Source organism: Orcinus orca, chromosome 19 (assembly GCF_937001465.1).
Source record: "Orcinus orca chromosome 19, mOrcOrc1.1, whole genome shotgun sequence".
Classification (NCBI taxonomy): domain Eukaryota; kingdom Metazoa; phylum Chordata; class Mammalia; order Artiodactyla; family Delphinidae; genus Orcinus; species Orcinus orca.
The window spans coordinates 17,089,993-17,113,093 of NC_064577.1; the positions used below are offsets into that span (position 1 = coordinate 17,089,993).

Genomic DNA, 23,101 nt, shown 5'->3' on the forward strand with positions numbered 1-23,101 from the left:
TTGTTTTTGAAGAAAGGGAATTTCGTTTTACAATTTAAAAATCATTTGTTCTGGAAAAATGACCAAGAAGTATGAGATTCGTTTTTGTCTAAACCAATTACCTGCAGAGCTGCTTAAAATATAAAGCCTTCTTGATTTAATATAACATTTCATAGACCTCTCTGACACATCACTTAAACAGAAAGGCCACATTTCTCCAGTAAATTATTTAAAAGTCAGGTAATTTAAATTACATTTAAGTGTAATAAGTAGGTATCATATTAAAGCTTGTATTTTCTCATTTGTTCCTAATTTCTATAGATTCCACTTTGATAGAGCTACTAAGGATTGGTCCTTAGTAAACAAAGAAATACTAGATTTTATGGGAGGAATAAATAATTCATAGAAATGTGTTGACAAATCCCCCTCCCACTCGTATCTCTTAGTTTCTTTCCACGGTAGCCTTGGCCAGGAAAGGCACAAGTAGAAAGACCTCACGCTGGTGCTCAGTAGAAAGATCTCTCAATTTAAAATGTAATTCAGTTTTGGATGTGAGTTTGGAAATAAATCATCATTCCACCCTCAGCATGAGCCGTGAACCTATTTGCATGAGTGAGTGAAGGGATACAAAAGAATATTTTTTAGCTCAAGAAAATTGCTAGATCTTTTCCTGCCACCATTCCCCGCCCCCATCAAGTAGTGCTGTTTTCCTTATTCACACATTTTTTTTTCTGTTTTATTGACAATGAGGAATGTTTTGCAGCAGTATCACACCCCGTTCCCCTGCTTTTCTGATCTTTCCTTTATAAATTCACTCCAGCAACATCCACTCACAGAGATAACTCCTCGGTTCTTAATAAAAGCCATGACAGCTACTGTGGTAGACGTGTAAGCACACATTTTAAAAAAAAATGTTTGGGGGCTTCCCTGGTGGCACAGTGTTAAGAACCCGCCTGCCAATGCAGGGGACACGGGTTCGAGCCCTGGTTCGGGAAGATCCCACATGCCGCGGAGCAACTAAGCCCGCAACTAAGCCCGTGCGCCACAACTCCTGAAGCCCACACACCTAGACCCCGTGCGCCACAACTCCTGAAGCCCGCACACCTAGACCCCGTGCTCCGCGACAAGAGAAGCCACCACAATGAGAAGCCCGCTCGCCGCAGAGAAAGCCCGCGCACAACAATGAAGACACAACGCAGCCAAAAATAAATAAATAAATAAATTTATTTTAAAAATGTTTTGCAGGTGATCAACCCAGTTTCTCCTGGTTCTGGTTTATTTGTTTGTAATTTGCTGTAATAAAATTAAATTCTTAATTTAAAGTTATAATTAGAGATAGAAATATTCTGCCATTTTAATTGTTATTATTAGAAACATGCTTCACAGCCATCATACATTTATAATTTATGATTAAGAACTGACATTCTTGAGTATATATACATGCGTTTTCATATTCTAGTATATATCCGTTACATCTTTATAATTTTGAAAAAATAAATCGGGAAACAATTTATTGCAAGTTTATCAGCCTCTACCTCCAGCTCTATTTAAATAAGTCCTCTATTTAATAACTGTTTCGTATCACCTGTTCTTTTTCTTGTAGCTGATGTTGCAACTTGAGAGTTCATAGTACTTGTGTTTGTTTAACGTCTGTCTTCCTTTCTAGACTAAACTCTGCTCTCTGTCTTGTTCACGGCTGCTGTACCCACACCCAGTGTAGCGGCTGGCTGTGTAGGCAGTGAGAGATTTGAATGAATAATGAATGAACACCTTGAGTGAGCACTCTTAAGTGCTTTATTTACATTATTGCATTTAATTCATAAGCAATTCTGTGGCGTAAGTGTCTCCCACTTCCCAGATGAAGGAACTGAGGCCAGCAGGTTAAATAATTTGCTCCAGGTCCCATAGCTCCATGGGGTGAAACCCTGGCCTTCCCCGTAGTCTTGTTACCGAGCCTTCTGTGTAAGCCAGTTTGACTCGGGTTGCAATCTCGCCATCAAAAGAGTCCTAGTACAACCCTTACTTTACAGTTGAGGAAACTAAGGACCAGAGAGGTTAAATAATCCGCCCACTTTTATATAGATAGTTCACATCAGAGTTCTCATAGAGAACTCGGAACCACCTGATTCCTGTACAACATGCTTAGTTATGCCATATACAGAAACCAGAATGATAATAGGAATAAAGAGTATCAAAGCATTTTCGGAAACATTTTTGTTGTGAAACGTTCCATGGGACACAATGGTAGAGAGAGCACACTGAACCCCAGGACACCCATCACCCAGAGTCAGCAGTTATCAAGACTTTGCCACACTCGCTTCATCCCGCCCTTTCAGTGGCCAGAACACGTTAAGCCACATGACTAGGTTAGATTCAAGGTCTTTGGAACAGAGGGGTTGAGGGATACAGCTGAGTTCCTGCGTTAGCTGATGACAGATCTAGTTCACAGCGCTGAGTGCTTTCCACTGCAGTGACATTTATGTAAAGACAAGTGAAAGTGGGCCACTTACCAGGCCAGCACAGTCAGCACTGGAAGCAGAACAAGGGTGCAGGGTTCTGTCAGCTCAGCCTGCGTCAGCTTGGCCAGACGCAGGCCAGGTAGTCACGTTGGTGATAGTGTAGCGGCGGGTCTCCAGATCACCTGGGTTCCTAACAAGTTCCCAGAGGGAACTTTGTGGACTCTGCATCTGCCCAGAGACCTCCCCACGGCCCTCCCTACCTCTGCTCTCTGGCCCCCAAAGCACGCTGCCCCGCCCTTTGCCTGCCTCCCATCCGTTTGGGTTGGGTTTGGCTTCAACATCCCCCGAACTTCCCGTGTCTGCCCCACAGCTCCGCCCACACTGGGTTCCTGCTCCCGGAAGGCCCGCCCCTCTCTTGACTGTGGCACCTGGCTCACTGTCGCCCCCTGTGGGGTAAGCACCCCCAGCATGAGGACCATGTCTGTCTTGCTCACCGTGTTACATCCCAGGTCTGTCCTTTGTTTCAAAGAAATGGAGTGCTTCCCAGTCATTTCCACGTCAGGGAATGCCTAGGAAGTTAGGCCACGTGGGCAGAGGGGTGAACTGAAGGAGCTGTGAGCACACAGGAGGCTGCTCCCAGCTGAAGACCCCAACCTCCCAGCCCCCTGCAGCCCCCAGAAGTGAGAGCATCAGTAAATGGTATTAGACCAGTGCCCTCCACGTACCAGTTAGAGGGTGAACCCCGGGTTACCTGAATGAGCCCGCAAGGAAACCCAAGTACAGGTCCTGGTTCCGAGTCTCAGGTTCTCATCTGTAAAATGGGGATAATACTATCTATCTCAGTAAACTTGTCTGACTTTGTTCATTTTTGTTTTGTTTTCAATGCCGCCGTGCCCAGTGTTGATACAGGTTCTGGGAATAGGCTTTCTCATATACTGCTGGTTGGAGTGTAAACTAGTATAAAGTCTCGAGTACAGGCTAGGGTACAAGTCAGAACCCCTAAAAATGTTCATGTCATCTGACTTAGTGATCTGGGAACTTATCCTCAGAATGTATTATAGTCAGAGCTGTGAACAACGACCTGTCTATGAGATATTCATCCCAACATTATTTCTAATTAAAAACTGGAAAAATGCTGTGTCCAAAAAGACATATTGATTGAATTAATTGCGGTATATCCACGGAATAGGCCACTATGTAACTATTAATGATAATGGTGTGAAATAATTCTTAACTGCATAGGGAAATTATTAAGATATATTGAAAATAGAATAAGCAACAAAACCACAATTCATTGTGTTCTCAGTTGTTTTTTTTTTTAAAGAGCCAAGCAAAGTAATTCTTTCTTCATTTTTGGCTGCATTGGGTCTTTGTTGCTGCACGTGGGCTTTCTCTAGTTGCGGCGAGCAGGGGCTGCTCTTCATTGAGGTGCGTGGGCTTCTCATTGCGGTGGCTTCTCTTGTTGCGGAGCACGAGCTCTAGGCGCTCAGGCTTCAGTAGTTGTGGCGTGCAGGCTTCAGTAGTTGTGGCACGTGGGCTCTAGAGCGCAGTCTCAGTAGTTGTGGCGCACGGGCTTAGTTGCTCTGTGGCATGTGGCATCTTCCTGGACCAGGACTCGAACCCGTGTCCCCTGCATTGGCAGGCAGATTCTTAACCACTGCACCACCAGGGAAGTCCCTGTTCTCAGTTATTTTTAAAGTAGATGTATCATTGGAAAAAGACTAGAGGGCTTCCCTGGTGGCACAGTGGTTGAGAGTCCGCCTGCCGATGCAGGGGACATGGGTTCGTGCCCCGGTCCGGGAAGATCCCACATGCCGCGGAGCGGCTGGGCCCGTGGGCCATGGCCGCTGAGCCTGCGTGTCCGGAGCCTGTGCTCCGCATCGGGAGAGGTCACAACAGTGAAAGGCCCGCGTACCGGAAAAAAAAAAAAAAAAAAAAAAAAAAGTCTAGAAAGCTATAAACCAATGTTTCTTTGAAAAGCTAATTTAGAATATTTTGTGTGATTTTCTGTCCTTCCAAATTTTTGGAAATGAACATGTTACTTTTATGGGTTTTTTTCCGCCCTCTCTCCCTCCTTTCCTCAAATGTAGGGGGAAGAGTAAGTACTTTTTAAATTTTTTTTAAATTTTATTTTATTTATTTATTTTTCAGTATGCAGGCCTCTCACTGTTGTGGCCTCTCCCATTGCGGAGCACAGGCTCCGGATGCGCAGGCTCAGCGGCCATGGCCCACGGGCCCAGCCGCTCCACGGCATGTGGGATCCTCCCGGACCGGGGCACGAACCCGTGTCCCCTGCATCGACAGGTGGACTCTCAACCACTGCGCCACCAGGGAAGCCCCTTAATTTTATTTTTAAAAAATTTTTATCAGAGTATATAGTTGATTTACAATGTTGTGTTAGTTTCAGGTATACAGCAAACTGAATCAGTTATTCATATACAACTATCCACTCTTTTTTAGGTTCTTTTCCCATATAGGCCATTACAGAGTATTGAGTAGAGGTCCCTGTGCTATACAGTAGGTTCTTATTAGTTATCTATTTTATATATAGTAGCGTGTATATGTCAATCCCAGTCTCCTGATTTACCCCTCCCCCCCTTATCCCCTGGTAACTATGTTTGTTTTCTACATCTGTGACTATACATTCCACATATAAGTGGTATCATATGATATTTGTCTTTCTCTGTCGGACTTAACTTCACTCAGTATGACAATCTCTAGTTCCATCCATGTTGCTGCAAAGGGCATTATTTTGTTCTTTTTTATGGCTGAATAACATTCCATTGTATATAAGTACCACATCTTTATCCATTCCTCTGTTGATAAACATATATGTTTATGAAAAATAAAGCACAGGAGTGTAAACTTCACAGAATTAGTCATTGGGGCACTTTTACCCACAACACGAGCCGACCCCAGGCTCCTTGGACCGGGAAGGAAATGGGTTCCCTGAGTGTCTGGGCGCTGAGAGTGCTCACCCCTACCAGGGCGGATATCCTCATTTTTGTTTACATGGTTTGTCAACCTACCCAATTTTCATTCGTGCCCCTGAGCACGGATTTAAACACCAAACTTGAGTCTCATGATTTTCTGTGATTCCGACAAGGGTCAGAAACTAAACTTGCACGTAAAATCGCCTATCTCAATAAATTAAGTTCACGTGCACTTTTGTAAAAGGGCTTTTTACAACACTAATACCTTTGAATCCAACTGGCTTCCACAGTCCTTGGAGAAGGAGTGAACAGCCTTTTTTTTTTCCCACAAGGTCCAATTCAGGAAAAATAAAAATGTTTATGAGCCACATTTTTCTTCCACCCAAATAAAACTAGCTTTTCAGAGTCCCATAGGGAAAAAAAAATCTGTTCTTATAAGCTATAAAGTACCTGATTGAAAGAAGAACAGCAGTTACAATTTTTGCACTGCTTCTCAGCCGTTTCAGTTCCACTTTCTGGACCAATGTGAGAGGTGACCCCAGGCGTCTTCCTCCCCTTGCCCCTGGAAAACTGTGTGTCTGCTCTACAGGGAAGCTAGGTGGTCCAGGTCACATGGTGTGTATCACATGGTGTTTATCCAGGTCACAGCAGAGAGAAATCTACTTCAGTAGGTGTGAGGGAGAGAGTTGGGGCCGATAGCAGAGGGAGGGATGGGGAAGTCAAGGCTAGTTGGGTTTGGAGGGGATGGTCAGACCTTGGAGAAATGTGAACAAGGCCGTTGACGTGAGGATGTGGCTCAGTGGAGGGAGAAGGTGAAAGACAGGGAAGGGATTACACAAGAGCAAAACTGGAGCGTTTACCTTTAAAAATGAGAGAGAAAATGGGAGGAAGAAGTCAAGATGAAGGTATCCATCACTCATAGTAAGAGGGAAGGATGTCTGTTGAGGGGTTGGGGGCTCCTCGCCCCCCCCCCCCGCATCTTGTCTTTTCCTTGAGGGACAGGCAGGCAGTGTCAGGGACATGGCCGCACCCACACGCGTGCCTGCAGGGACGCGAGCCGGCCTCCCTAAAACCAGAGCCCCCTCGGAGCTGCACCCATGACGCCTGTGTCCCCATGGGCACGTGCTGGGGCCTGCGAGTGAGCCATGGCTTCTCCAAGGAGGAGACAGGCTCAAGCGCCCTCCTTAGGTTTCTTCAGGGGAGTAAAGAAACATGCAGATGGGCAGGGACTAGTAGATGTAGTTTATCCACACTTTCGAAAAGCCTTTCACAAGAGGCCCCAGGAAGTCCACTGTATAAAGTAGGCTCTGTTGAGAACCAGGCTTGCGGTCATCTTTAGCGCTGTAGACTTTTATCTGACAATTTACATATAGGGCGTTGTGCTGCCTCTTTTGAAAGCTGTGTGTCCGTAAACCACGGTTCGGCCGGGCAGCGTGATCACCGCGGGTGGCCCCTGGTGTCTCATTGCTGGCCCAGAGCTGGTGCCGTGCTGAGCCTGTAATTTATTACACATAGTGGTACTCAGACACACTGTCCTTACGCATTAGTACTAACTGGGTGATGTTTTTAAATAAAGAATAAGTAAATGGACAGAACTGCTTCCAGAAGTAAGATACTGGTTTTTGCCCAAATCCTAAATCCTGGGTTCCGAAGGGTTCATCTGTCACGATCACTTAACTTCCCACCAGCTGTGCAACAGAACCGTGTGCAAAGCAGGTGCCTTGTTGGGCAGCCCTCGCGTCAGCCCTGGGAGGAGGGGGCGGTCACTGCTGCTCAGATAAGGACAGGGAGGCCAGGACATCCTGCGGCCTGGGAGGTGGGGCAGGGCCTCCTGTTGAATCCGGGCCTCGGCGGCCTCCACTGTCTTCACTTTGTTAGTCCCGGCTGGCGAAGCCAGGAGGAGCAGCCCGAGCTCCTGCAAGCCAGTCCCTCCTCGTTGTAAATGTCATCCAGAGGATGTCCTGGTTCAGGGCAGAAGCCAGGCCAGCACTGCCCCCCAGCTCACTTCCCTGTACCTGTGCCCCATGTCGTGATTGCCTGGAGCTGAAAGTGATGGCTCTGTGTCCCCTGTTCTCTTCCAGCCCGTTGCTAGCTGTGTCCTTTGCCACTTGCTGTGCAGTTCCGGGAGTTGCCCTTCTGACCTGGGGCGTAAACCCACTCACGGGAGCTCTGGGGCTCTTCAACATTTTCCTGTACACCTGCTGCTACACCCCGCTCAAGAGGATCAGCATTGCCAACACGTGGGTGGGAGCCGTCGTGGGGGCCATCCCTCCCCTCATGGGCTGGACCGCGGCCACGGGCAGCCTGGATGCTGGTGAGTGTCTCAGCGTCTCTCCACAGACCCGGGGCCTGGGTGCTGGCCCCGCGAGCTCAGGGGATCTTCCATGCGCTAACGCCGCTGGTCAGAGGCCACTTCCTTCCCTGAGCTGCGGTACTTGGTGGTAGATACCGTTCTATTCAGTACCAATCCTTTGGCACGTGTGCGGTTGTGGCCGTCGGAAGTATCGAGTGTAGAGCTGCAGGGAGACCGTGTCAGCCTGGCTTCTGGGTGAACAGATGCTCTCACCAGTAGGGAAGGGCTGAGAGAAAACAAAAGGCAACAGGTAGAATGAGAAGAAAGCACCTGGAAGTCAGGAGCCAAGGCAGGCCTGGTGCTGTGTGGGGTCGGTCCCGATCCTGGAGTGGGTATCAGGGCCGGCCCGGGCACAGCGGATGCTGCCTTGTCAGCAGGCCTCCTGCACCAGCTCTTCGCTCCCCCAGAACCAGACTATTTTCCCCTCTTAGGAGAGGACAGACTATTTTCATTAGTTTCTAATTTATTTTTATATGATTTGCTTACATTTTTCATGCTGTCTACAATAAAACCATTGAAACATTTCTCCAGTTTTTTGGCTGGGATGTCACAAGTAAATTTGTGGGGTGAAAATAGCTCCTTTTTACCATCTGTAAGGGAAGTTTCACAGTCTAATTAGTCAAGTAATTATTGTTTTTCACCGACGCTTAGGAAGGAAGTGGTGAGGTTTCCTGCAATATATATAAGTACATATTTTTCACATGAGCGATCAAAAGGCTGTTGGCCATAAACCGTTGCCCTAGAAGCCACGTTTCTGAAACGTTTTCATAAAAGCTCTCACGTTCCCATTTGGAAGCTTACAGAGGTGATCGCACCTTTACCAGGATTGTCTCTTACAGTGGCTTTAATATCCTGTAAATGTTGGCGTTTCATGAATCTGCGAATATAATATTCTGAAACGTATGTGCCTGTTTGTTCTGTGATGAGCGTGAAGCCAGTCTCCTGCGAGCGGGAGATGGTGTCAGCCCATCGGTGAAGGGCTTGGCCCTGGGGGAGGGGGCTTGGGTTTGGGGCGCGCCCGCCCTTAGCTGGCTGCCCTTCAGAACCAAACTTGACCTCCTTACGCGGTGTCTCCTCGCCTCCCACCTGGGACTGGAAAGACCCTTCTCATGGAGCTGTTGTGAGGATTTGCTGACTTGTTATTGAATCTCCCTCAATCATAAAGCTGGTGTTAATTAGTACAGATGAAGGAAGGTGGTGAGATTTGATTCATTGGCAGAGTCTGAGCAGTTCCCGATTGTTCCCTGGCTGTTGTTTTGGGACAGGGAGATGCCTCCCGGCTTAGAGGGAAAGCACTGGGTCCATCAGCGATCTGTGTCTTGGGTGAGGGAAGTGGGAGGGAAAGCAGGGCTCTGGCATCCCTGGACCAGATGACGAATGAGCTCCCGCCCCCACCCTCCACCCCCGGTTTTCAGTTGTAAATTTAAAGAGCCCACCTGGGCACTGCCAAACCTCCTGGTCAGATTCCTGCTGTTCAGTTCAGCCTGGATCCCCACGCTTGACCCAGCTAGCCTCCCCCTGCTGTGCCCTCCAGGCCTTTCCAGTCATCGCCCAGACACTGGAAAGCAAGCAGGTCGCTCCCAGGCTCTGCCTCCCCGCCCGCCCCGCACTGTGTGCTCTGTTCCCATCCACGTCCTCCTGCCTAAGCCCTCGGATGCCTGCTCCAAGCCACCTTCCTGCCGGATGGACACAGCCCTGTTCAGTTTCCTCAAACCTGTCACAGGGAACAAGGCACCAGAAACTACCTTTTCTGTCCAGGGAATCCCAGCCAGGGCCAGGGTCAGGGCCAAGTGTGACAGCCCCAGGGACAGGTATCGCTTGGAGGTATGTGAGGGCTGTCCAGTCCAGGGCCTTGGAGAACTCAGTCACCTTTGTCATGCAGGGTCCTCGGACCCAGGTTCTTGCTGAAGGCTGGAGGCCCCTGGCAGTTTCCTGCGAAGAGCTTGGGCTTCAGCATGTGTTCGAGCTGCCTCCCTGGAGGCCAGAGAGAGAAGCTTTTCAGGTCCTCCCACTTAGGACGCACATCCAGGTGGAGCCCTTATTTGTTCAGCCACGTCCGGATCTGGCTAAAATGCTAATGGGCATATTTAATTTTTTTTTTTTTAATTTGAGGTATAGTATTTCTGCAATCCAAAGTTAATTGTTTGTATACAAACTCATTAATGAGGAACAGCTCAGGGCCAGGCTGTACCGTTTATAGGTAGCGGCCTGAAAATGCACGTTTGTCTTGAGAAATGAGACCCTTCATCTACCTGAACTGACCCTGGTGTAAAGCAGAGCAGCCTGAAAGGTTTGTAAAGCCACAAGAAGAAGGTCCTTTTGCAGTTGTTGTGATTGATTTCTATTATATCCCTTTTGTATAAATCTTGAAGGTGCATTGTGTGATTCTGCCCCCAGAATCCTTAATTACCACAGATCAAATCACACACCCAAAGCCTTGTGAGGTTTATACAGAAAGAGGAACGCTACTTTAAATAATGCTTGCAATTGCTTCAAAAGTTTCAAGACATTAATTTGATAGGTAGAGCCAACTTGAGCTAAGCAGTAGATCTTTGAATGAATTGAGTAAATGAAATAATGGATGAATGAAACAGTGAATAAGTAGCTTCCATTTTAAAGATGAAAAACCTCTAAGGTATTCCAAGGTCAATCGCCAGATATTTATTGAGCATCACCTATGAGTACAGAAGGAAATGACTCAAAGAAATAAGGCAGAATCTGAGAGAATGTAGTTGAAAGATTTTTATTCCTGGATTTTAGGGACTAAGTCAGCTATGATTTTATATAGTTTTATCATCTTCTAGAACTGCACTTTGTACTGTGGCAGCCGCTAGCCAAAGTCCAACACGATGGTGCTCAAACTTTAGTGCATATCAATCACCTGGATGGAGGGCTTGTTAAAACTCAGCATCCTGGGCCCTTCCCCCAAAGTTTCTGACTCAGTGGGTCTGGGGAGGTGCCTGAGAGTCTGCATTTCTAACAAGTTCCCACGTGATGCTGATACCCCTGGTCCAGGGACTACATTTGAGAACCGCCAATCTGAAAAGGCAGAACCAGCGAGCGCTCTTACTGTTAGAATGCCCTGGAAATACCGAGGGATTTGGGCCAAGGGCTTGGCAGATGGTATTATCAGAGATGCGCTAACAGTGTCATCTGTACTATTTACCGAGGTGGTTGTATCTCTTCTGGGTTCTTATCTTTGGGGACGTGTTTGTTTGAAGGAGCCCTTCTGAGAAAAAACAGCCAGCAATGTTTCCTTTCTTCTGTGGTATCTCCAAACCATCTTGTCTTTAAACCTCCAAAAACTGGTCACTGTGGAGCAGCCATGAGGAGAGAAGTGTTTGGAAAACTCTGTCGAGCTTGCTGCTGGGGAGGGAGGGGGAGGTGGGTGACAGAGGTGACAGAGGCCCACTCGGCTCGCGCCTTCCCGAACCGTCCCCCCAGCCGCCACTGCATGCGGGGCCCTGAGAGATACAGGGTCACTTAAACCCAGTCCCGGTTCTCACTTGTGTCTCATGTCTCAGAGTCTTCAGGGAGAGGCAGGCCGGTGATCAAGTATTTCCCTGAGCAGAGAGCTTTAGCGGGGGCTCCGGGCTCTCTTAAATTGGCCCCCAAATCGGTCCAGGGAGACTTCGGAGCCGAGTGACTTCTGAGTTAAGTCGCGGCCCGTTTAGTTGAGGAGGGAAAGTGCTTTCCAAGAAACGGAAAGTGTGTGCACAGGGGTTGGTAGGCATACAAGTCTACACAGACCGAAATCCGTGCCTCCGCCTCAGGACGCCGCATACCAGCCCCGGTGTTCATTTCAGTCGCCGTCCCCCTGACCAGGTGGACTTGGGCTGAAGCCCTTTCCTGGGGCTTGGTGGACATTGGTTACGATTGGGGGGCAGCAGCTCGGGGCCGTGTGTGATGGGGACCCTGAAGCCTCACCTTCAGGGTCCTGCCTCGACGGAACTGACTCTGGATGGGAGGAAAGTTACCAGATTTGTAGCTACAGAAAACTGTGTGCTTCCCAGACGGCCGACAGAGTGAAGAAATGCAGTGTTCGGAAGCACCCTTCTTAGCATCTAGATCTTTCTGTGTTTTTTGTAGTGGCCATGGGGCCAATCAAGACCTCCAGGGCACCAAGCACGGAAGAGATGGTGCTGCCTTCCCACCTCCAGTAAAGGTGAAACATAAGACAGCCATGGGGTTCTGATTTCTTTTCCCCACAACAGCATTGTTGTTGTTGGTTTTGTTTGTGTTTACCACTAGTGGAAAAGAATTTCTCGCTGTTCTAGATGCCCCAGTGGTGTGGGTCCAAAGCCTGTGCTTGATGTGACCCTTCAGAATCCAGCTCAGCGTGGGTGGGCGAGTGAGGCCGGATTGGTGGGCAGGGGGAGGGGGTGAGGTGAAGACAAACAGACTAACAGATGGAAATTGTAAAAGCTAAACAAACATTAGGTGTTCTTGGTGTTTGCTGCTTTGTAGCTGCACAAAGAACTGTGAACAGCTAGCTCTTCTCTCCCAGTGGAATTTTTGTTTCAGAGGGTGCCAGCCCCAGCCAGGGCCCAGCCCTAAAAGTGCTTTTTGTGTCAATAGAGGTGATCATTACAGTGGAATTTTCTCCTGTGTCCATTCTCCTCTGAGACCCAGGCTTAGACCTTTCCTCCCACCTGCCTAATTACTTTGCTTTTTTGGGGGGGGGGGGCGGGGGAGCTTAACTGCTGTTAGCAGAAAACATTAAAAATGCTTAGCAACTAAAACTCAGGAAGGCCCAGTAAGAGGGCTGGCCCGTGGTGCAGCCAGCTCGCTGCCTTAGGAACGGAAATGCTTGGTTTGATTCTGCAGGCAGTGGCCAGCAAGGAGACAAGCAACCTGCACGCCCGGGGGAGGGCGTGGGGGTGGGGGGCACACCGCGGATAAGTGCCCGACAGCAGATGCTCCTGCTTGGCCCGGCCTGGAGCCGCACGTGGTAGCCTCTCAGCAGCGTTCACCTCCAGAGACGGTCTAGTTTATCCCGAAGGCTTCGGGTTAAAGTCCCTTCCCCTCTCCCATGCCAAAGCCACCTCTCTTCCCATCACCCCCATTTCTTAAAAAGGCTCAGATTCTGTTTTGTTATTTTCCTATATTTGAATAAATCCCCGGTCTTGGGTCTTTCCTATATTTGAATAAATCCCCGGTCTTATGGCATGCTTCTGGTGACTGCCTTGAAGAGATTTGTAAATGGCCTTTGGTTTGTAATTCAGATGTTGTTGTGTGGTCAACATTAATTATGTCAGCCAACATTCAGTTACAAATGAGGACTCGGAGACGGACTCTTATCAGGAAGTGACATTTGACAGATGGATGGTTCTAGTAACAAAAAGAGAATGAGTTTTTTTAGCCTCAGCTGGTAAACTACAAAATGTTAAATACCGTTTCACTTTATTTACCTCCTTTATTCTGGGATGGGAAGGTAGAATAGAATTTACTCACTCATTCATTCCACAAATATTTATTGAGGGCTAACGAGTACCAGGCACTGTTGAACCCAAGCCCTTTTGAAGATTTCCTTTAAAACACTGCCTCACTTTGAGATCAAACTCGAAAACGAGTAAATTCCTTTCGTGTGAGATTTTTCCATAACTAGTCTTAGAGCTTGAGATTGATTAAGATAAATGACATTTCTAAAGACAGAGTGACCAAGAGACATTACAGGAATATTAGCAAACCAAACGATATTTAGAGCCCTCTTGTCTTCAAAGACGAAGAAACAAGTCAGAAGGACCACATGAGAAACACGCAGCGAGCCGGAGGTCGGCGGTGTAATTGGCGACCGTTTGGCACAAAAAGGCCCAGCCTTGTCACCCCCGGGTCGCGTAGCTGGGCAGGATCACAGGAGCTGGACCACAGTAGGTGAGGCCTGGCCCGCAGTGCACATTTAGTCAGTTCTGTTCAACAAACAGATTCATGCTCGGGTGATAAACGGACAGACCTTCAAGTGTGAGCTGGCGAGTGGGGAGCAGGTGAGTTTCCTAGAGCACCCACAGAGGCTCGGAGCCCCCAGGGGAGCGGGGGGAATAGGAGGGGAGGGGTCACCTTGCTCAGAGTCAGGGCTTTGTGCTGCCTCTTCCCCCGACTGTGCTTCAAATGAAACCTCGGGCGGCTCCGCATGGACGGTGGGGCGTGGACAGCGGGGCTGGGACCGTGCGGAGTGGACCGTGGAGGAAGGCAGGGAGAGCATCCCTTCTCCTCGCCGTGCCTCTTCATCATTCCCCAGTCACTGCCAGAGCATTCTTCAAGGGCAGGCGGCCATTGCCGACTCTATTTCCTATTTCCAGGGGACTTTTCATCTCCCCTTTGTCGCCGTGCAGTTGATGAACTGGCCCCCGTCCTCTTCCCTTTCTCTGCGGTGCCGTGGAATTTCATGACATGGGGGAGGCTGACCTGTCCCACAGGCGCCTCTGTGTTCACCCTCAAAAGAAGGGCTTTGAAACTGCTGACCATGAAGCTTTGGACTTGGCTGTGCTCCCCCAGCCAGCCCCAGTTTACATGAGCACGACACCCCAAAGCTGCTGAGGGCCACGTGGAGAGAGGGAGCCCACTGTCCGTGGAGGGAGGACTGCCCGAGCCCAGCCCAGGCTTTGCTGGACCTGCGTCTCTCCTCCTTTTCAAGTCCCTGCGTGGGCAGCGAAGGGCAGTGAATGGTTGGGGTCGGGGTGGGAAGGGTTGAACGTAAGCCCGCCAGGCAGCAGAGAAGGCAAGCTGAAACCACTGAGCTCCATTCCAGAGGAGTGTGTTTTGGAAGAGCCCGTACAGAGTCAGAGCTCCACCTTGGAGATTTTTGTCTCCACCCTGTCGGGAAGCCATTGGCTGGGATTGCCTTGGCTTTGTTTGCCAACAAAATGATGGAAGTACGCTACGGACCTGAGCAGAGGGGACAAGGGTGAGGGTCTCCACCTGCCGGTGTGGCATAGAGATGCTTGGGAGATGTTCCGAGAGTATTTTCCAAGAGTCACTGGGAAGACACTGGCTGGCCTTGCCTCACCTAAGGAGCCCCCCTAATCGGAGAGGGTGCCAGGAGATAAGGGTTCCCCTCAGCTGGTCACACACAGCACAGTCGACGAGCTCACCTCTGTTTTCTGTGTGTGGAGGGAAGGAAGTAAGGCTGCTGACACCTGGCCCTTCTCTGGGAGTTGCCTCCAAGCTGGGATCATGGCATCATGATCTCAGGAAGTTGCTGTCCTCTGGCGAGTCCGTTCGCACAGATACGCCAACTATCTCACAAGTTTCCGTATCCTGTGTATTCATAGACCAACCAGGTATTTGATTAAAAGAAAGGAAGCAGACATTTCTTCTGGATACGATTAAACCAAGTATGTATGAAGATTCTGCAGACCGGTAGGAAAATGAGAAAACACATTGCAGAGAAGGAGGAAACGCACGGCTTGTGTGAATGGATTGAACCTCAGAGACCATCATTGAATCTCAGTTTACATATCACTTCTTCCAGGAAGCCTTCCCTGACCTCTCCAGGGCCGACTGAGGTCTTGCTCCTGTGTGCTCCCCTGAAGCCCTGCACCGAAGGTGACACTCCTGGGCTGTGATCCCTTGTGTGTTGTCTCTGTCCCTGGCCAGACTCCAGCAGAGGCCTTGAGAGTAGACCGTGCCTGCCCTATAGTGGGCAAACAGTAAATATTTGTTGTCACAGACCATGGGCCCAGTGAAAACAGACTGCTTCGTGGGGGTGAGGCTGAGGTGAAGCCTTTGAGTCAGGAAACCGAGGGCTTTATGTTCCCCCCACGAGGAAGGTGGGTTCCCCCAAGGCCCCTGGACTAATTCCAGCCTTCCTGTTCTAGCTCGCCTTATCTTGATGGAGACAGTCATTTGTTATACATCTTTTACGGAGCTGAGGCCTTGCAGCCCATCGAGGAGAGCTGTGTGGGGTGGGGTTTTCTGATTACACTCCTTGAAGGCTAAGCTGTGATTTCTAAAGCTCTTTCATCTGTGACATGACCCAAACCCCTACCCAATTTCCTCTCCCAGAGAAAGCAGCATGCCACTCTTACGAAAGTGATTTTTTTTAAATTATGTTATTTGAAGGAGAAGCGTAACTAAAAACGTGTATTGAGCAAAACAGAATACTCCAATTGGCACGGGAAAAAAGAGGGCTTTTGAGAAAGGCAAGATTCCACGTGGGAGCCTGATGTCTTAACCGTTTCGAGCCTGGTTTCCTGGCTGAATTGGCTCTTTCTCAGCCATTGCAAGAGCAAAACAGCTCCTGAGCCCTGACCTACCCGTCCCCTCCCCCGTCTCTACGTGAGCCCTGATGCCATTCCTCTGGGGACACAGCTTGGTCTTGTCGGGGCCCCTGGGCTAGGGCTGCGCTCAAAGCCTCCGAGTGGCCCGGTGCCCCGAGAACCAGTCACACTGCCTCCTCTGTGCTGGCCCCTCTGACATCCAGAGATGGCTCTATTTTGCCATCGGAATACGAAGGAGAAGTCTCCCTCTGTCGCTGTGTTTTCCACTTCACTTGTACCTGGGTGCTGCCCCCTTCCCTTCTGTCTTGGCTAATTCCCCAAGGGTGCTCACTGTCAAGAAAAATATTACCTGTGTGTTTGTAATTGAACAACCTTGGTTGGTTGTTTTTTAAGGCACCAGCACTCTTAATACATGGGTTTCTCCTTCCAGCAAGCCCTCCTCTGCTCTGCTCCACTGGCCTTCTGACGACCACCTGGCAGTCCCTTGTTACTGTTCGGCAACAACTTTCTAGGAGAAGGTGCTGGTACACGGTGCCGGGGTGCTGAATAGCCTTGGGCAAGTTACTTAATCTCTCATCTATGAGGTGAGAGCAGCTGTGCCCGTAGAAAGGTGCCAGGAACAGGAGAGCATGGACGTGATTCCCCTCCGCGGGCCTGCGTACAAGCCTCCAGGCCTTCGTGGGGATGGATGTCTGCTGGGCAAACCTAATACGGCCACAGAGAGAACCTTCACGTCTCCACCATGAACCGTGTGGTCCCCCCCGGAGGAAAAGGCATCAGTGTGTGCCACTCCAGTGCCCCCCAACCACCTGTCCCCTCGGTGGTCTCTGCTGCCTGTCCCCCCTCCCTGCTCTCCGCTGCTCTGGGGGAGATGCCCCTCCCCATCGGGTGTGCAGGTACCCTGAGACCCGGCCCCGCCCTTGCTGGCTGTCTCCTCACTCCCCATGCCTCCCCACAGCCTGCATGTCTCCCAGAGACACGACGAGTGACTCTTCCCAGGATCAGTGCAGTTGAGACGTGGCTCACACACCACCTTTGGGGACACCTTCCCTGAGCAGTCACTCCCAGGTCGCCCATCCTGCCGCCCTCTTTTGATTCTCTGAGTAGCAGCCGTCAGTGTCGCCTGCGTCGTGTGCGCCTCCCGCTGGACCCCGTGCAGGGCTCTGTCGCTTTGGCCGCTGCCTCTCTGGCTTCCAGGGTCGTACCTGGTGGGTGGCTGACACCGTCCTCTGTTTGCCACCAGATTCAACAAATAGTAGCTGCTTCTTTTTTTTTTTTTTCTGGCCCCACGGCATGCGGGATCTTAGGTCCCCAGCCAGGGATCGACCCTGCGTCCCCTGCAGTGGAAGCGCAGAGTCTTAACCACTGGACCACCAGGGGAGTCCCAGTAGCTGCTTCTTTTGCTGTTCAAATTGGAATGTGTCTACATGAATGAAGATGTATATATGTGCTAGTTATAGATAGGGTTAAAATGGTCTGCAGGGGATTTGACAGCCACCCTACCAAAATAGGGACCCTAAGGGCAAGTCTTTGTTATTTTCCTCCTGGATTGGAAGGCTGCCGAGGAGTCGGTTGACTCACAAATAAAGATCCAAAATGAAGAGCAGCTTCCTTCCTCTGAGCCTCTCCGGCAGGTGCGCGGCAGGACTTGGAGCCCACGCTTACTCTCTGGAGGACTCTCAGTGATTTGACTGTGTTCTCTCCTGCTGAGGGTCCTGTGTTAGCAGTCGCCGCCCCAGACCCCGCCCTGTTTTTCTGCACATTCCCACAGACGAGGGGCTCAGCAGATCTGCATCACCATCTAAGATAGGACAGTGGGTGCACATGCTCAAGCCCCCTGCAGCACAGTGCTTCCCAGGGTGGGTTCCAGTGGGTCCTCAATCTCCCAGTTCTTGGATCGGGGCCCCAGAGGCAGGTGGGGGTCTGAGACACAGGGAACCCCGAGTGAGTCAGCGCATCCGGGACCCTCCGAGGAGGAAGGAAGCAGGGGCAGTAGAAGGTCCTAAGGTTTACACGTCAGTGCTGGAAACGGGGGTCTTGGGAATGGCTTTTGTGGAGCAGTTCTCTGTGCACATGGGCTCCGGGGCTGGGCTGGAGGACACTTTGCCCCATGGTATGCAGCACTTCTCTCTGGAGATGAAAAAAAGAGGAACAAACCCTCACGGAGTTCACATCCTGGAGGAGAAAGGAAACAGGTAGTGACGGGATAGGTGGCTCACCCCGTGGGGGACGCATCGCAGCCCAGACCCTCCTCACAACTTGCCATGTGGATATCCCAAGGGCGTGTCAGACCGAACACACCAGAGTTACCCTTAGGAGCTGCCCTGCACGGCTTCCGGGTGTGTCCTCTAGGGCGCGAGGTCTCCGGGCACCCCTGGGCCCAGGAATCGCTCCCGACACCTCCCTCCCTTCTCTGCACTCACGTCCTGTCACCTTTGCCTCCTTGGTCCCTCTCAGGCCCATCTCTCCTGCTGCGCCGTCACCGCCCCGATCCTCACTCCCCTCATCTCTCCTCTCCTCTCCTCTCCTCTCCCGAGTGATCCGTCCAGAGCTGCCTGGGCCCCTCCAGTGTGTCCTTTCACCAGGGCCCCTTTCCTCAGCCCCTCTCGCCACACGCACATGTGCACTCTCACGCGTTAAGTCCCCTCCCTGGCTTTCTGCTGCTTCTAGGACGGAACAGTCCTTGGCGCCGCCTGCAGAGCGGGGGCGGGTGGCCCTGCCTGTCCCTCTGGCTGATCCTGGAACCTGGCCCCGCTGCTCTCTGCACTCCAGACACATGCCTGCCTTCTTTATTTTAATTTACTTTTTAAATTATCATACAGTAAAATCGACCTTGTTGTTTTGACGTACAGCTCTGTGGATCCTAACACACGCCCTAGTCTTCTTGTCATGCTGTGACTGCTGCGCCTCCTGCCTGGGGGCCTTGATTACCGCACTGGCCTGGTCACTCCTCTCTGGGCGCAGACGTCCTCCTCTAGACGTCTGCTCCGCTCCATGCGCTGCGCCCCCGTGCGCTGCGCACCGGTGCCCTGCGCCCCCCTTGCACATGCTTCTGCACAGCCGCCGCGGGCCTCTGGATGCGTGGCTCTGGGGGAACTCGGCCCACGTGGCTTGGCGCTCACGCTGCATCCGCGGTGCCTAGGCCGCGCTCGCCTCTCAGTGGGCGCTCGGGGAACACGCCCTGTGTGAGGAGAGGAGGAATGAACCGTCCGCTCGGGAATGGCTGCAGCCCCTTCCGGAGACCCGGCCCAGTGCCGCGGGGGAGCTGGGGCTGCAACCAGACGGGCTCCCGCTGAGTTCCTCCTTCACCTCTTGTTGGAGAACTTAGCATCATCTGATTCGTTCGCTTAATGAGGATTATAAAACCTACCTCAAGTCCTGCAGTCGGATTAAGTGAGGTGACTGTAGAAGTCTTTGTTAGAAGGAGGCACTCAGTAACTGGCAGCCTTCACCCCACCGTGTTGGGGGGAAGATCCAGTTCCGGAGAAAGGGTGCTCAGGTGTTCACCTGTTCTGAGAAACAGCAGAGCCTCTGCCCCTGTGCCGCTCTGCGTATTCAGGTTGCGCTGGGGAGTCCCCCGCCCTCCCTGCGGTGCGGGCCGTGCACCCCGCCTGCTGCCCCCGCGTCCCTGGTGCCGCCCATAAGGACTGCGGTTCTGTCGGTGCTGAGCGGGGAGCTGCCACCTGCCCGGAGCGGCCTTCCACCTCGCTGCCCAAGCCCCTCACTCGCGAGCCGGCTGGTGGAAACAGAGCTAAAAGCCCGGCCCAGAAGGCCCTCTGGGACTGGGCCGCCCCTGAACGTGACCCCCTTTGTTGTCGCGGTGTTGGCACCGCAGGGGGCGGGGGGCGGTCAGGTGCCACAGGTGCTCAGCCTTGTGGGAAGCCTCCCGCCCCCGCCCACCTCCATCTCCGAGCAGAGAGGGAAGCGCAGACGAGCAGAGAGGGAAGCGCAGACGCGCGAGGACCCGAGGGAGTCTGGCTTGCGGGGTGGGAGCGCGCCGCCAGGGCCGGCAGCTGTCGGAAAGGGTGCCTCTGTAGATCTCTGATGACGGCGTGTCTTGCTTCCCCAAACCTCTGTGCAGGAGCGTGTCTTTTGGGAGGAATCCTCTACTCCTGGCAGTTTCCTCATTTCAACGCGCTGAGCTGGAGCCTCCGTGAAGACTACTCCCGGGGCGGCTACTGCATGATGTCGGTCACCCACCCGGACCTGTGCCGGCGCGTCGCCCTGCGCCACTGCCTGGCCTTGGTCGCCATGTCCGCCGCGGCCCCCGCCCTGGACGTCACCACGTGGACCTTCCCCGTCATCGCCCTCCCCATCAACCTGTACATTTCCTACCTCAGCTTTCGGTTCTACAGGGACGCAGACCGGAAGAGCTCCCGGAAGCTGTTCTTCTGCAGCCTCTGGCATCTGCCCCTTTTCCTGCTGCTGATGCTGACCTGCAAGAGGCCGGCTGCGCAGGGCGACGCGGGCGGGCCGCAGAGTTGACGGCGACCGGCGTGTGGGGAGGAGCAAAAATCATCCAGGGAGACGCACAGGGGTTTTTTTTTTCCCCCTTTGCTGTTAGGCAAGGATATTTTGGTAATTCCAAAGCACCAGGAGAGAAGTCGCTGTGTTGAGAACAAGATTGTAAACTAATTTGGTGCTCGGTGATCACTCGACAACTCTTTCCGCAGTGATGTCCAAAATGCTCCCCAAATAAGAATTGGGTTGGCTCCGCAGTTTCACGTGAGCAGCGCATTTCTCTTTGAGGGTCTTTACAGAGCTCTTCCTCTAACCCCACCCACTTTGTCCTCTCCCTCAGGTAGAAGTGCAAGCGCACCTTCCTTTCTTAGCCCCTCCACATACACTCCCCAGCTGCCGACCGGGGTGGCCGGACGAGGTGCACACTCGCACTCTGGTATCTGTGGTTCCATGGCCTCTGGTCCCTCGCCGGCTGTCAGAAGAAATGCAGGCTGCCAGTCGCAGCCCCCCTTCCTGTGAATGAGCCAGGGCCCCCGGGTCCACCTTCCTCTGTCCCACACACATCCTCAGCCTCATTTTCCCTCAGATGATAACAGAACGCCAAGGACATGCTGCTGCCCAGCCTCTGCGGGAGGAATTCCAAACGGTTGTCTGGGGAATCTCAGACTGGACCACCCACCACCCACCCTATCATGTATCAGCATTTCAGAAACTCCAAGGAATCAAAGGCATCTTTAAAGTTCACTTTAAAATATCAGAGGTGTCAGAGCGTTTCTTTCTGGAAGGGTCATGCTAGACTTAAAACTAGAAATCCCTCCGGCTCTGATCCATCTCGTCCTCTTTAGTCACTGCTGCGGTCATCAGCTCGGCTCAAGGCTGAGTGAGAAGGGAAATCAGAAAGGGGCCAGCCGGCCCACATAGCTCACATTCTTGTCCCTTTAGTGAGGAACACATTTCCATCCTGCTATCTTCTAAGTTCAGAAATTAGCCTCCACACGTCCAGTGGCTTGGAGAGCCGGAAGCAGGAGCCGGACTCCGGATGGGGATGCTTAATGGTCCTGGGAGGCGCATGAGTCCCCGCAGACAGGGGTGGCCTCCGTCACCAGCAGCCTCCTCAGCCCCCACATCCACCTGCTTGTCCACTGTCTGTCCATTTGCCCGAAGGTCTTGAAGCTGAACAGGATACTTTAGTCACTCAGTGCCCCGGAAGGAATCCATCTGGGAATTTATGCAACACTTAAACAGTGCCTGCAATACGCCTGTTCTCTCAAAACCTTCCAAAGCGATTGCGGGTAGCATCTGAGTTCTGTCTCTGCTTACCTGAAACATAACCTCCTGGCTGCATCCAGGTGGCCCTGTGGGAACTGGCATGAGTGTGTCTGGTGGGGACATTTACAGCCCTCGGATTTGTAAAGCGAGTCGGTTCTCTTCCTGCTGCAATAAACCAGCACCTTGAACCATAGTGTGTGTGGCGTCATTCCACTCCATCTCCGGTTCCTGGTGGAACCGATAACACTTGCCTCACTTTCATGAGCCGGGAGGAGAGCAGAATGTCCCACCCGGAGATGTTTCTTATTGAGGGGGTGGAAGCAAGCATGCTGCGCTCCCGAAAGAATCCGCCTGACACCCACCCTCTGCTCTGGATCACCTAGTCTCTCCCTTTCCCTCCCTTCAGAACCATCGCCCTAGAAATGGTCCTTGGGGCCTCTCTGACCTCCTGACTTGTCGTTCCCCGGCTCAGAAAATACAGTGCCCAGTGTGCAGTCTGCACAGCCAATGATGTCTCAGCTCCTTGGTGCTCAGACCCCAGGATGAGAACCTTCCACAGGAACCCCTCACTGCCACCCCCACCCCCACCCCACCACCGTGCTGCTTCTCACACCTCCCCGGGGCTACCCTGTGCTCAGACCACCACCTCCCCAGACCCCTGTCCCTTCATCCCTGCAGGAACGTGGAATTCACGCTCCCATGACCCCCTCAGCCCTAGAGCCCAGACAGCTGCTTGGTCACCTGGGCTCCTGACGTCCCGGGGCTTCACCTCCACAGCTGGGTGTTCTGACCCTGGCCGATGACCAGTAGCATTTCCCTCACAGTGAAGCCCGTGTGTTTCAAGCATCCCTCGGCAGGTCTCTGGGAAATCCTGTCACCCCACTGGGGAGGCACGAGCATGTGCAGAGGACCTCCCAGGGACCCAAGGTTAAAGACAGGAGGGTCTGAGTTTGCTCATCCTGGTGATTCCCTGGCCATGTCAGGAGCCCAGCCTGGGACGCACTGTCTGGACCTGATCTGCAGAGTTTCACTCAGCCTGTCAGGCCAGTGGCTGCAAGGACAGGACTCAAGCTGGGGGCCCTGACTCAGGAGGGGGGCCACACGGGTAGGAGCAGAAGCCTGTGCTTTGAAACGGGATTGCACTTGGACTTTATTTCACAATATGGCAAACTAATGACAAGGAAAGGGGTCATGTCCAGTTTCCTTATTTAGCTTTTTAAGAAACATGATTCTTAACACGCTATTCCTTCTGACTCTGGGAAAATTGCACCAACTTCCTTTTAGTAAAACCACTGTATCCGTTGAGGATAAAACCAAATTTCACCAAAGGGTCTGTCTCTGTAGGCCGACAGTGAGGGGGATGCTGTTCGTTGCCTCTTCCCAGGATTGGTTTGTGTTTTCAGACATAAAAATAGGGTCTGTCTTGCC

General features: G+C 51.7%; 1 protein-coding gene across 2 annotated transcripts in view; it reads left to right on the forward strand.

Moving 5' to 3' along the window:
- Positions 1 to 23,101, forward strand: part of LOC101276582 (protoheme IX farnesyltransferase, mitochondrial) — a 135,110-nt gene that overhangs the window by 89,200 nt on the left and 22,809 nt on the right. The window contains exons 6-7 of one of the 2 annotated variants that reach the window (XM_004267210.3): positions 7,453 to 7,685; positions 20,025 to 21,866. In XM_004267210.3, coding sequence (XP_004267258.2) covers positions 7,453 to 7,685; positions 20,025 to 20,428 — 637 coding nt within the window. In that variant the 3' untranslated portion in view covers positions 20,429 to 21,866. Of the gene's footprint in view, positions 1 to 7,452; positions 7,686 to 20,024; positions 21,867 to 23,101 lie in introns of those variants that run through there. The other variant, XM_049702239.1, reaches the window with a different exon arrangement.